General features: G+C 36.4%; 1 protein-coding gene across 2 annotated transcripts in view; it reads right to left on the bottom strand.

Annotated features, from left to right (window-relative positions):
• LOC106057679 (uncharacterized) overlaps positions 1 to 13,608 on the bottom strand; it is a 26,145-nt gene extending 12,537 nt beyond the window's left edge. The window contains exons 1-5 of one of the 2 annotated variants that reach the window (XM_056023621.1): positions 13,453 to 13,608; positions 10,631 to 10,747; positions 10,199 to 10,379; positions 8,235 to 8,362; positions 5,984 to 6,069 (exon numbers count right to left, since the gene is read on the bottom strand). In XM_056023621.1, the coding sequence (XP_055879596.1) occupies positions 5,984 to 6,069; positions 8,235 to 8,362; positions 10,199 to 10,379; positions 10,631 to 10,677 (442 nt within the window). In that variant the 5' untranslated portion in view covers positions 10,678 to 10,747; positions 13,453 to 13,608. Of the gene's footprint in view, positions 1 to 5,983; positions 6,070 to 8,234; positions 8,363 to 10,198; positions 10,380 to 10,630; positions 10,748 to 13,134; positions 13,246 to 13,452 lie in introns of those variants that run through there. The other variant, XM_056023622.1, reaches the window with a different exon arrangement.

Raw genomic sequence — 13,608 nt, 5'->3', positions numbered from 1 at the left:
CCTTGTTTTCAAGGAGCTCCTGGAAATCTCCTGAAACTCATCAAAATGTCCTTAAAAAGACAAAATTGTGATTTTGGGGTGTCAATCAATAAAGTAAATGCCAATCGTCAGCTTTCATTTAATAAAAATGTAATGCAATTCCGAATTTATTTTCTAATACGAAATCTTAAATTTCACTTATTATCCTTATCCCTACCCTGATTGGGCCGCGCACAATCCATTTCACATAGGACCCCGCAAATGTTAGGGCTGGCTCTGGTTATCAGGTTCAGTGTGTGCAAGTAAGGCATAGATAAGCTGTGTTATGACCATTTCCAATGTTTTTGATATGGGACAGCAGACTTCGAAGCTTGACCACATTACAGTAATTCACCAGAAAAATAATAACAAAGTAAAAGCTACCTACGGGTCTTCTTATCTTATCTTATCTTATATACTACAGACGTTACTTCAAAAAATCTACGCAATTAAAGTATAAACAATTTATAAAGCCGTTAAAAGAAATAATTAACTATAGATTAACAAATTTAATTTCATTATCTTTCTTCCATAGTTAAATAATAGATCAATCGGCGCAAATGTTTAAATTAGGCCAATTGATTCATTAAAACTTGTTCTTGTTTGCGAAGAAATGTCTTAGTGTACTGCTGTGAACCTAGTTTTTTTTTCCCTTTGACGTCATAGAAAAAAAACTTCATTTATAAACCATTCTAACCTAGATGTATTGCTTCAATAATGAGACATTTTCAAACCGTTATAACGGTCGACCTCGAGTTTTCCCAACATGAGTTGAGAATTTTTTTTCTCATTAATATTCACATACCTTGAAATTTTAAAGAAAATCGTTAGAGGCGTTTTCCAAATAAAATTTAAATTTATATATATATATATATATATATATATATATATATATATATATATATATATATATATATATATATATATATATATATATATATATATATATATACATACATACAAGAATTTCTCGCTTTAGAGTATAGGATTAATACATAAAATATTCGATATAATTACTCTCCCCTTTATTAGTGTCCCAGCCTAAACATCTTCTGTCCAGTTCATTTTAGCTCATTGAGTCAAAGTCCAATGAACATTACATATAAAGTAAGGCGAATGGATAGACCTCAAAAATGAATTAAGGACATTCAGTACAGGCATTTTTTTTTTATTCTTAAATAAAAGGCTTACAGATTACACTATATGCTGACGCAGTTTATTGATCCATATTTCCAAGCTTATGTCAATAACCGTGTACCCCAGTGGTGTGCATGGTGTCTCGCACTTACCATCACTTTTTTACACCTATATATATATATATATATATATTATACATTGAATGTTTTATTTTATAAAGAAATTACATTCCACAAGAACGAAGATTTTAATCATCCAAATTATCATAAATTAGTCTCGAGAGATCTACTTGAGACCAGGCCAAAAGTAAACCTCAATTTTGACCATGCACTGGTAAAAAACTCTTGGGCCTCATTGGCCGAATTTGAATGAATGTTTTACATTCTTCAGAACTCTCTTCATCCGAAATTCTATTATTTAAAAAAATCAATAGTCAAGTAATGAAATGTTAATCAAACGGGACAATCACTTGAATTTACAATTTGGCCTGGAGAGTCAGAAACCTGGCCACATTGCCATCAGTGGTAGGGACTAGGGCACTCAAGAAATAAACACCGCGTTTCGGAAACTGCAGCCATCAGCATCTAGTGTTGGGTTACCCTTATCAACGTATCAACCACGGATTGTTGATAATGCCAATTATTTCACAAAGCAGTAAACTATTCCAAACACTTCATTGTTTTTTAGCTGCTGCTGAATTTTACAACCTGGCATACATTTCATACAATGCAATGGCTTCGATGGCAAGGGCAGATAAGAGAGGCTTAGAAAATTAACAGAAAAAGAAATCATGAAATAAAATAGTCTTGACTTGATCACCTGATAGTTATAGTTTATGACTTAAGGAGATGCGATGTCCGATTAACATGCAATCATCATTCTGTCAAAGTCTCAAGTAGTTTTGTAATAAATTACCAACATATATAACATACAAACATTGAGGAACATTTTATAGGCCTACATATGAACATTGACCCGTTTAGTTATGAGACTAAATGATTGCGTTAAATAAAACAAAATCTATAAAGGATATATCATTGTTTCCCAAACTGTGTTCCGCGGAAACCTAGTGTTCCGCGAGGCCTGAATAGGTGTTCCACAAACTACTGAAATAGAAAACTAGTGGGCCACCGCGTGAATTAGTAAGTAAAGTAAAGATACCCTTTCAGACCTCGTGGTCTATAGGGCAGATGATGCAAAGGTCATCTGATTCTGTGGCCTACGGTTAACGAGGGTGTCATGTGGCCAGCACAACGACCAACCGCCTTTACTTTTCCCCAACTAATGTCAGGCACCCATTAGAGCTGGGTAGACTCAGAGGCGCCCAAGGATCCCGAAATAAAAATCCCAGTCTTCACCAGGATTCGAACCAGGGACCCCCGGTTCAGAAGCCAAGCGCTTTACCAGCCACCGCACCACGTGAATTAATCTCTCTAAAAATAAGTGTTCCGTTAAATACTCAGAATGTAGTATCTGTTAAGGAAAACGTTTAGAATCAATGAGCAATGATAAACAAGACCTATATAAACAGTTCACACAGTCCGATGTAAATACAGATATGGAAATAATTTGATGGATTTTTGTATTGAAAGTTAATTCCAGTTATCTGCCCTTTGTTATTATGTCCCTTTGATTTTAAGATCCTGTATGCGTTCAATAAGTTGTTACATTCATGAAGAGTAAGTAAATAGAATAAAGTTTCACTTTCAGATCTAAAGGGCAGATGATGATAAGGATGGCTGCCTGGTCGTGCGGTTTGCGCGCTGGACTGTCGTTCAGATTTATCGATGGTCCCGGGTTCAAACCCTGCCCGCTCCCATCCCCCGTCGTCCTGCGGGAGGTTTGGACTAGGAAGTAATTATCTTCAACTCTGAAGGAACATCCGAAACACGTAAAACAAACAAAGCTTTTGTTTGTTTTAAAAATAAGGATTTTAAAAAATATTTTGCTTGTTATTTTCTTGCTTTTTTCCCCCTTTAGGCTCCATTATATTGCGACCACATTTCTTCATATTCATTTATCTTTTTTTCCCCCCTCTCTTCATGAATTGGCTGCTCATGACTCCTGTCTATAACAAACATCGACCATTCATGCAAACATTCTTCATTTACTTTCACTCAGATCTTTTCTTTGCCATGTTTTAACATACAGAGCATTGTGGGACTGCTGTAAACACATTCGTACTGAACAGAGGACACTTCTTTTTCTTCAGTTACTGATAGTAGATTACAATTTTGCTGGCCTTAGGTATAGGCTAACTAAACAACCGCACAGGGCCTCCGATTGATGGGGGCCTCGCATATGACTAAAAAAAAATTAGAGGGAAAAAAAAATTAATCAATTGCGTGTTGTTGTTTTTTTTGTGTGTTGTTTATTTTTTATTTTCATTTGGTGCCACCAAATTTACTTCAATTACATACTTTGCAAAAATTACAAAAAAAAGGCTGGTCCTGCTGACACAATCTTCGTGGGTGAAAAAGGAAGAAAAGGTTGGAATTCTGGAAATCCGATCAGATCTGATTAAATCCTTTCCCTTCCAATCTGATCATATAAAATCCAATCCGATTTGAACATACAACTTTATATTAATTTTTGAATAATCAATGCAGAATGTGGTAGATTATTTAATATTTTTGTTTAAGCAGTAAATTGCGAATGCAAGAATTCCCCAAGGCAATACGATTCCAAAGTCGGAATAAATTGCTTAAAAAAAAGGATTAATTCTCTTGTATTTTCTTTATAATGCACAACCGCATTCATGTAGACCAGCGGTTCTCAACCTTTTAAGCTCGGCGACCCCTTTTTACAATTCCTCACTTTGCCGCGACCCCCCCCCCCCCTTACACACACACAGCAATAGAAGAGTAGACAATAACAATCCATATTTTCGATGGTCATGGCAGCCCCTGGCAAATCGTCAATCGACCCCCAAAGGGGTCGCGACCCACAGGTTGAGAACCTCTAATGTAGACCAACTAGGGCACAAGTACAAATCACAGCACAATCTTTGACAAATCAGTATGCTACTATACGCTTTATTAAGCGCTAGCTACTAGCCAAGCGAACCGTGTAATAACAATGTAAGCCCAGTGATATCTCACGCACAAACTAATTGGTGTCAGAAGTAGGTACATTCCAGAGATATGTACCAGCACGCGGGACTCCTCTATCAAAGTATTAAGGGTATACATGACAATAGCATGCGCTCTGGTCTGAGGCCAATCCTCATAGAAGGCCTAAATACTGACCTGCGACGTCGGAACCTGTGGGCAGTTTACACCAATATCTCGTTGCCACGTCACAGATCGTGACGTCAGACCTGTGACGTGGAAACAAGCTATAAGTCTAAACTGCACACAGGTGGCGTCGTCGCAGGGCAGTGTTCAGGCCTTTTTTCAGGATTGGTTTCGTCTGGACCGTCGTCTCAGTGGTCCCGGGGGGGGGGGGGATTTACCTTTAATAACATTTTGTATAAGTAAAATGTAAGACTATTTTGTGTGTAACATACGAAGGCTTGGTTTTAACATGAACATAAATATGTACACACAACCCTCCACTGCAGGGACTTTCAACAGGTTTATGAACAATAAGCGGAAAGAATGTAATAATAATCTAATAATACGTAATTAGAGACATACTATAAAAACAAATGCCCTTTATAACATCCTGTTTTGTTGTAGTTTTCAAAAACTAAGAAAACTTTTGAGGAAAATGTTTTAAAGAGATCCTGGAAAGCTGTTGCAGCCAAAGTAAACATTGCTTTGCTTATGTGTTGTTTCGTTCAACAATTTATGATTGATGATAATAATTTATATGCATGCATTTTTTTTACTTCTTTACCACGAAACAAAGGGCGACAACTTACTGAGGATTTGAGACATTTGGACGTTACCTTAGCGAAATAATTTTTTTTTTGTAAAATTATAAATTTGATTTTTTTAAAGAACATACAACATAAAAATTAATTTTCTTACTGAATCTAAATTTTAAAATAATTTTACAACTGAATACAAAAAAAATACGGGTATTAAAAAATAATTAAGAAATGCAATTAATGCATGACCCATGAACGGCTATTTATGGTACGCGAACGGCGTAAGTAAATAAAATTGCCTTGTATTGAACAAAACGGTACGCATATCATACTATAAAATGTTGGACTATATTACAATAAGCGTATTATGCAAGATCGACAAATAATATCGGCTGTTGATATTTAAAACCAACACCACCACACCAGGGGCGGACTGGCTATGTGGGCAAATGCCCGGAGGGCCGGTTCTCAAATGGGCCAAAAGGGCCTCATGAATGCCACTACGGCATGCATTAAATTGTTAAAGGTTTAATAATATTATGATATATAAGGGGCTATATGAGCGTCATGTTAAAAACATCTTTTACAGACTACAATATAAATAATACTAACTTAATCTAACACATTTTCAAAGATAATGTAATAGCCCACATCTATTGACAGTGCTATTAGTTGGCTTCATCTTTTTAGGGCCTACAAACATAGCTATTAAAAAGCAACATTAGGCCTATATTTCTTATAAAGATATAGAGCATACATACAGTTATCAATTATCAATGCAGTATAAAAAAATAACTTAATGATTTTGAGAACAGATAGGCCTATAATTGGAGGCCCATCATATGATATACAATTTATGGGCTGTACTGTACAGAAATGCCTGGGCGTATTTTGACATCCAGTCCGCCCCTGCACCACATGGAGATATACTAAGACGTCTGAACAGCTACATTTTTAGCCCATTAAGTGTTTGGAGAAAACTAATCAAAACGTCAGGTAAGAACGATAACTCACCATCAATAAAACATAAATAGTTTCCAGTGCTAACATTACACGCCTTGACATGCCGCCAACCTGCACCAACTCGGCCTTCTCGAAATCTGAAACATTTTAAAATTGTACATTATTATTATTATTTTTATTTCAGTGTCTCATTTATTCCGAACAATAGGATGACATTGTACAAGGTGTAAGTCTGGTTTAACATAATGTTGATTTTGTTCACTTCTCCTAGTTCGTGACAGACTTTTCGTCATCAAGAAGCAATATATAGGCTAGTGCTTGTTCCCCACTCATTGCCACACCTACGTTTTAACGAGTCAAAGAAATTTGGTCGTTTTGAAATTAAAAAAAAAATAAAAAAATTCGACATCACAAATGAAAGGGGAGGGAGAGACTTAACGGCTGCCTGTAAGAAACGTCGCTAAAAATACATACTGCTGAATTAGTGTCACTGTAGTCATAGGATCTGTGCTTCGTTGAGGTAAATGTTTGCAAAGCTGTTCATTGTTAATAAGGTGTCGCTTTTTTTTTACTGATGAAACGATTACCTCCTCATAACAATCTTATCAATAAACATCACATTACAGAGCGTGCCCTGAAGTACTAAGTTTTAAAGTATCAAGAATAAATATGCCAAATTGACATCAAGTAGCTTTCATAATGAAAAAAAAAAGTTTCTCATTTCCATATTAGTCGAGTCCCCCCTCCCCGTTTAGGAAACTCTTTTTTAAATAAACCGTGGAAAGTGTAGTATAGTTGTCCAGATGTTTGGTAGTGGCTAGTATCTAAGGTGTCATGCGGCTAACACAACGCCTAAGCACCATTCATCATCATCATCATCAATCCTTTGAGTTCCTCATGGAACATAAGGCCTCGACAAAAACGCGCCACTCTCCACGGTCTCTTGCTAGTTTTTTTATGGTTTCCCATCTCTTCCCGGTCCTCTCGGCTTCTTCAAGTACACTGCGTCGCCATGTTCTTTTTGGTCTTCCTCTGCTTCTTGTTCCCTGGGGGTTCCACTCTAAGGCCTGCCTAGCTCTGTTGCTGGTATCTTTTCTAAAGGTCTGACCAATCCATCTCCACTTCCTCTCTAAGATCTGCACTTCTATATTTTTCTGCCCACTCATCCCCCACAGTTTGGTGTTTTCTACTTTGTCGTAAGCAGCATTACTTGTCCTAAAAATCGCGAGGTTTGAGCCCGTGACGCTAGGCTTGGCTCAGATGCTAAACACATTACCACTAGGCCACCTACATAATCTTATTTTCTTATCTATTACAGACGTTAATTTTTTTTAAAAAAGAAGATAATTACGTCCTACGCATTTCATGTGTCAATCTACTCATGCATGTTAAATCAATGACTTAAAACTCTGCTAAGTCGTTGGTTTTCCTGGCTGATTCCTCACTGAAAGGGTTACATTCTGAGCAGTGATAGGAAAAATAAAATAAAGCTTTAATGCTTAGTTTCAATAAACAAATAGTGACGATAACAATACAGAACAAATATTTTCATGTAGGCCCTGCATATACCACCATTGTGTGAACAGAAACACAAGGTTATGGGATTTAAATGAAAATACCGCAACTCAAGAAAGCATTAATTAATTATTGGCAATGGCTTCAATTCCGAAGATTAAGGATGAGTGCAGTGTCTCTCATGGGCCACAAATATGGGCTATGTCTGGCGGCCTTCGCGAGATCTCTCCAGCGGTCTCGTTCAGAGGCCACCTGCTGCCAGATACTTTCCTCAAGAATACAAAGAAACAAGAACAGAACAGCTGTTGGATTCGTAACAAACAAATATTCAAATTTGACTCGAGTAAAAATAAAACAATTATCACTACATTTAGTGACACTTCTAGACAGAAGACTAAAAAGTACACAATTAATAATGTATAAAAACTGAACTATAACTTACAAATACAAATATACAGCCTAATTAAATACCCAGACAGACCCAAAGATAAATGTACATTTCTTTACATTGCATATGCTAGGACAAATTTGTACACATGCTCATTCTTCACTAGTACTCTTAGTTAGAGCATGGCTGCCTGAATCAGGCATGAGAATTAACATACACGGTTTTATTGACACATAGATACGCGTAGGACGCAATTATCTTCTCTTTTGAGGAAACGCGTTGTTATTTATAAGAAGATAGGTGTCGCTTGCATGATGAATCTCTTCATCTTTTTACTGACAAGAATTTAAGCTGCTCAAACTCCCGATAGAGAATTACGTTACAGTATGGCTGACTTACACAGGCTGTTGAAGTCTGGGAGGACTCCTCCTCCACAGTTTGTAGTAATATTGTCTGTTGATTGGGTCCATCGGCTGGGTGAACGGGTTCTTGTCTTCTTTGTCTGCTTTCTCTCTAGACGATATGTACTGAAAACAAATAGGAAACATTTATCACACAAGTTGTCTTATCTTCTTAGATTCTTATATAATACAGACGTTACTTCACTCAAATTGTTACACAAGTTGTCATGCAAGTTGTCCACACAAATTGACCACACAACTTGACCACACAAGTTGTCTCACAAGTTGACCACACAAGTTGTCACAAAAGTTGTCACTTGTCACACAAGTTGTCACACACGTTGTCTCACAAGTTGTCACACACGTTGTCTCACAAGTTGTCACTTGTCACACAGGTTGTCACACAAGTTGTCACATAAGTTGTCACTTGTCACACACGTTGTCACACATGTTTTCACACAAGTTGTCACTTGTCACACAGGTTGTCACACAAGTTGTCACACAAGTTGTCACACAAGTTGTCACATGTTACACAAGTTGTCACTTGTCCCACAAGTTGTCACACAAGCTGTCACTTGTCACACAAGTTGTCACACAGGTTGTCACAAAAGTTGTCACTTGCCACACAAGTTGTCACACAGGTTGTCACTTGTCACACAAGTTATCACTTGTCACACAAGTTGTCACACAGGTTGTCCCAAAAGTTGTCACACAAATTGTCATACAAGTTGTCACTTGTCACACAAGTTGTCACACAAGTTGACACACAAGTTGACACACAAGTTGTCACACAAGTTGTCACACAAGTTGTCACGCAAGTTGTCACGCAAGTTGTCACACAAGTTGTCACACAAGTTGTCACTTGTCACAGAAGTTGTCACGGTTCAAGGCAAGAGTTTTGAATTACAGAAAAATGTTTCATTTAAATTACATTTGTATATCTTTTCTACACGAGGTATAAATTGTATTAAACCAGTGGTTCCCAAACCTTTTCCTTAACGAAGACTTCGCACATTCTGAGTTTTCAGCGAAACATTTTGCTTACACAAGGAAAGGTAACTGATGTTAAACCAGTTAGAAAGGGAGTGATTTAACAAAAGATACACTGGTTAGGGCACCAAGTAGAGTAAGAAATAATTTATTCAAACAGCAATGTGACAAGAATTCAGACTTTGTGGTGCAAGGAAAACTTTAAAAACTGTGAATCGACCAAATAAACGGAACAAGACAAGAAGACAATATTGCTCACCAGTTTTTACTGTGTATATCAGTGTTAGGCAAAGTATTTCAGAAAGACTTTGAAACAGACATCACCATCTCATGACTTAGAAACATACTTGGGCATCTCAAGAATTGAACTCCAATTGATGGCAAGGCTGGAAGGATCAGTCCTCCCGTAGAGCCTTGGCGAGAAACTCTGCTGTTAGGCGTAGTGCCTTATCTCAAGACTTAGAAAACATACTTGGCCATCTCAAGACTTAGAAAACATACTTGGCCATCTCAAGACTTAGAAAACATACTTGGCCATCTCAAGACTTAGAAAACATACTTGGCCATCTCAAGACTTAGAAACATACTTGGCCATCTCAAGACTTAGAAACATACTTGGCCATCTCAAGACTTAGAAACATACTTGGCCATCTCATGACTTAGAAACATACTTGGCCATCTCAAGACTTAGAAAACATACATCGCCCTCGCACATTAACAGCTTTGAGATAATGCTTGATGAGTTTTATGCTAAATAAATGTTGCAGACACCTAAAGACTTTGGACACCCATGACACTCACTTGCCGCTTATGATAATTGGTCACAGTTTCTGAAATTTTACTTTAAAAAAAAAAACAAAAAAAACAGGAATAAAAAAAAAAAGACAAAAAGAAACAGATAAAGTGTCTATTGGAAGGTAGAACAAAGTTTCATTTCAATACTTGTAAGCAGATAGTTCGTTACCATTATACCTGTATATCTGAATCCAAAGGCTGCTCTCCTAAAGCAGGTGTAGCTGCCCTCGTTTTGGGTCTACTCTGTCGAGACTCCCTTGTGAAGGAATGTCGCGATGTCAAAGGTCGCAACTGTCTTTCAGGTGAAGGGATGTCTGTACTCAGAGGTGGCCTATCATCCACCATAGGTGTGTATATGCTAACAATAAGAATATATTATTTTTGTATTGATTAAGAACTCTCCAGCTCCACATGTAAATATCTTTAATGCGTCAACATCTGTCAACATCATAGATATATAACTTGGCATATGAAATAAGAGACAAAATCTCCCCCCATCCCGCTTCTGCATACATTTAATGTTTGTGGTGTAATTCTAAAACACTTAGGTAATACAAACCTTCACTAAATTAAACAGAGCAAGTTAAAAAGTTACATTTTGAAACTTACACATCTCTGTAGAGATCGTAGGATGTTCTGGGTCTTGGAGTAGCCATTGAAGTGAGATTATCTCCCCGCTGAGTGTTTTAGCTATAAGATAAAAATGTTTCAACCGCAACCTTTGACCTGAAAAATAAAAGCGTTCAAGGAAAACCCGTGAGTATGTTGATACTTATGTCAATGTGTTTTTGTTAGTGTGTATGTGATTGTTTTAAAGTTTTTTGTATGCAGATGTGTGAAAGCTTTGCGTATATGTGTCATCGTTTTTAGCTGCCGGGTTGTGTGAATATGGACCTGCCATCGTCCTATCATCCCAACAAGTCAAGTAAGTAGAGTCAAAATACTCCAGCTCAGAAGACGAAAAAAGGAAAGTAGCAATAACTTATACAAAATACTGAGCCATAACTTATACAAAACACTGAGCCATAACTTATACAAAACACTGAGCCATAACTTATACAAAACACTGAGCCATAACTTATACAAAACACTGAGCCATAACTTATACAAACACTGAGCCATAACTTATACAAAACACTGAGCCATAACGTATACAAAACACTGAGCCATAACTTATACAAAACACTGAGCCATAACTTATACAAACACTGAGCCATAACTTATACAAAACACTGAGCCATAACTTATACAAACACTGAGCCATAACTTATACAAAACACTGAGCCATAACTTATACAAACACTGAGCCATAACTTATACAAAACACTGAGCCATAACTTATACAAAACACTGAGCCATAACTTATACAAAACACTGAGCCTTAACTTATACAAACACTGAGCCATAACTTATACAAAACACTGAGCTATAACTTATACAAACACTGAGCCATAACTTATACAAAACACTGAGCCATAACTTATACAAAACACTGAGCCATAACTTATACAAACACTGAACCATAACTTATACAAAACACAACCTACTAAAATACTCAGAAAGGCAAAAAGATATAGGCACATTTTTTTTTATTCCATATGCTAGGGCAAACTTATATAAGTACTCTTTCTTTCATAGTGTCATTAGAGCATGGAAAGGTGTTATGGTGTGTGTGTGTGTGTTTCCTAGGTAATATTGAAAGGGAGAATTTATTGTTGAGAGCATTAATTTAATATTAGTCTTGAAGAATGGTGCAAGTTAAGCGGCACTTTCGTAAGCTGTGTTAAGTAGCCCAGACGACTCCAGCATAATGTCAAGAAGTGTTTCTATTTGTTAAAATATCTTTTTTTTTCATCTTATGTCCAATGCGTCTGTATGTTGTAATAAAAGTTATATTTAGTTTTGTTTATAAAAAAAGTTATTCAACTTATTTCAAGTTCTATAAATTAAATTAAAATGTAATACACCTACAAATGTTTAGTTGTCTACTAGCAGTTTGGTACTATAGGTTAACGGCCGTCAACAACAAAAGGGGTTGCCTGAATCGGAAAGGTAAACCAGTGACTAATAATGGCGTAGCAAAATACTCTTGGGCCGAGGTTCAAGAATACAATGGCGGGCCCTTTCTGTAAGTTGCAAGTAACAAAAACCAAATCGAGCCATATTGTATCAGTATATTTCAGAAAACCTTTGCAGTGCAAGTACTTTTACAAGCTACTGTATCCTAACACCCAATTAAAGTACAACTTCTTACAAGTCTTTGGGACATTATACTTGATGCTCACGCAACTTCTTACAAGTCTTTGCGACATTATACTTGATGATTACACAACTTCTTACAAGTCTTTGTGACATTAAATTTGATGTTCACGCAACTTCTTACAAGTCTTTGCCACATTATAATTGATGATTACACAACTTCTTACAAGTCTTTGTGACATTACCTATACTTGTTGCTTACGCATCTTTTCACAAGTCTTTGTGACATTATACTTGATGATTACAAAAGCTTTTGCAAATATAAAAAGAAAATCGGACGTTTTATACTAGCAAACACAACTAATGGTTTATTATTTTTTTATATGGGGATTCTTAAATCATAGAAATCTGCAACTTCTTGAAAATGGATAATATAATATAAGCACTCAAGACCAAATTTAATTAAATGCTTTTTTACAATAATTATTTTTCGTCCAACTTTATTCAATATGAAGTTTAATTACATTTAAGATAATATTATGGTCCATATTAATCTGACACATTTTAATCTCAAACGCCATGACATTAATTGATGTTAGAAGATAGTTCGTCAATGCAACATTGGTCAAGGTCCATACATGATGTAAGCCGATGCCGCATACGATTATAATCTTGAAGTAATAAACATGACACACCATTGTGTTCAAAGACAAACAGACAGACAGACAGACAGACAGACAGACAGACAGGCAGGCAGACAGACAGACAGACAGACAGACAGACAGATAGATAGATAGATAGATAGATAGATAGATAGATAGATAGATAGATAGATAGAAAAGAAGTAGACTGAATAAAAACCTAAAAGAAAGAGATAGACAGGGAGAAGAAAGAAAGAAATAGTTATCACTGGCCTATAAAGTTAAAAGTAAAACTTCTCTTCAACTAAAAGTAAACTTCTCAGTTCCAAGTGAACACTGAAGATCTATAGAGATCTATTATTTACTGTTTCGTACTTCCCGTGATACCAGAGAAGTTTGTGTTACTAAAAATAGCAACGTTGATAGGGGCCTATCAAATAAATTTAAAGCACACCACGAGAAAAATAAAACAGTGTCCTAGATATTGATGATTTTGTTGATTTAGAATCAAATTTTACCTTAGACGAGACAATTTGTATTTAAAAGTATAAACATGAAATTAGACAGTCACAAAACAGCTTCCACACTTACCCGTTTCTACATTCACAATGGAAATAATCTCCAAAGTCCCGCAACTCAAATTCCACCCAGCGATTTATAGCTTTTTAAGCCAGGGGGGACATGAGACGAATGGTAGTACCAATACCAGCCCCGGATATTGGAGTTGGCGAGCTGTTACTACATAGG

The sequence above is a fragment of the Biomphalaria glabrata genome, chromosome 3, assembly GCF_947242115.1.
Source record: "Biomphalaria glabrata chromosome 3, xgBioGlab47.1, whole genome shotgun sequence".
In the NCBI taxonomy this organism is placed as follows: domain Eukaryota; kingdom Metazoa; phylum Mollusca; class Gastropoda; family Planorbidae; genus Biomphalaria; species Biomphalaria glabrata.
This window is presented reverse-complemented; position numbering and strand designations above follow the sequence as displayed.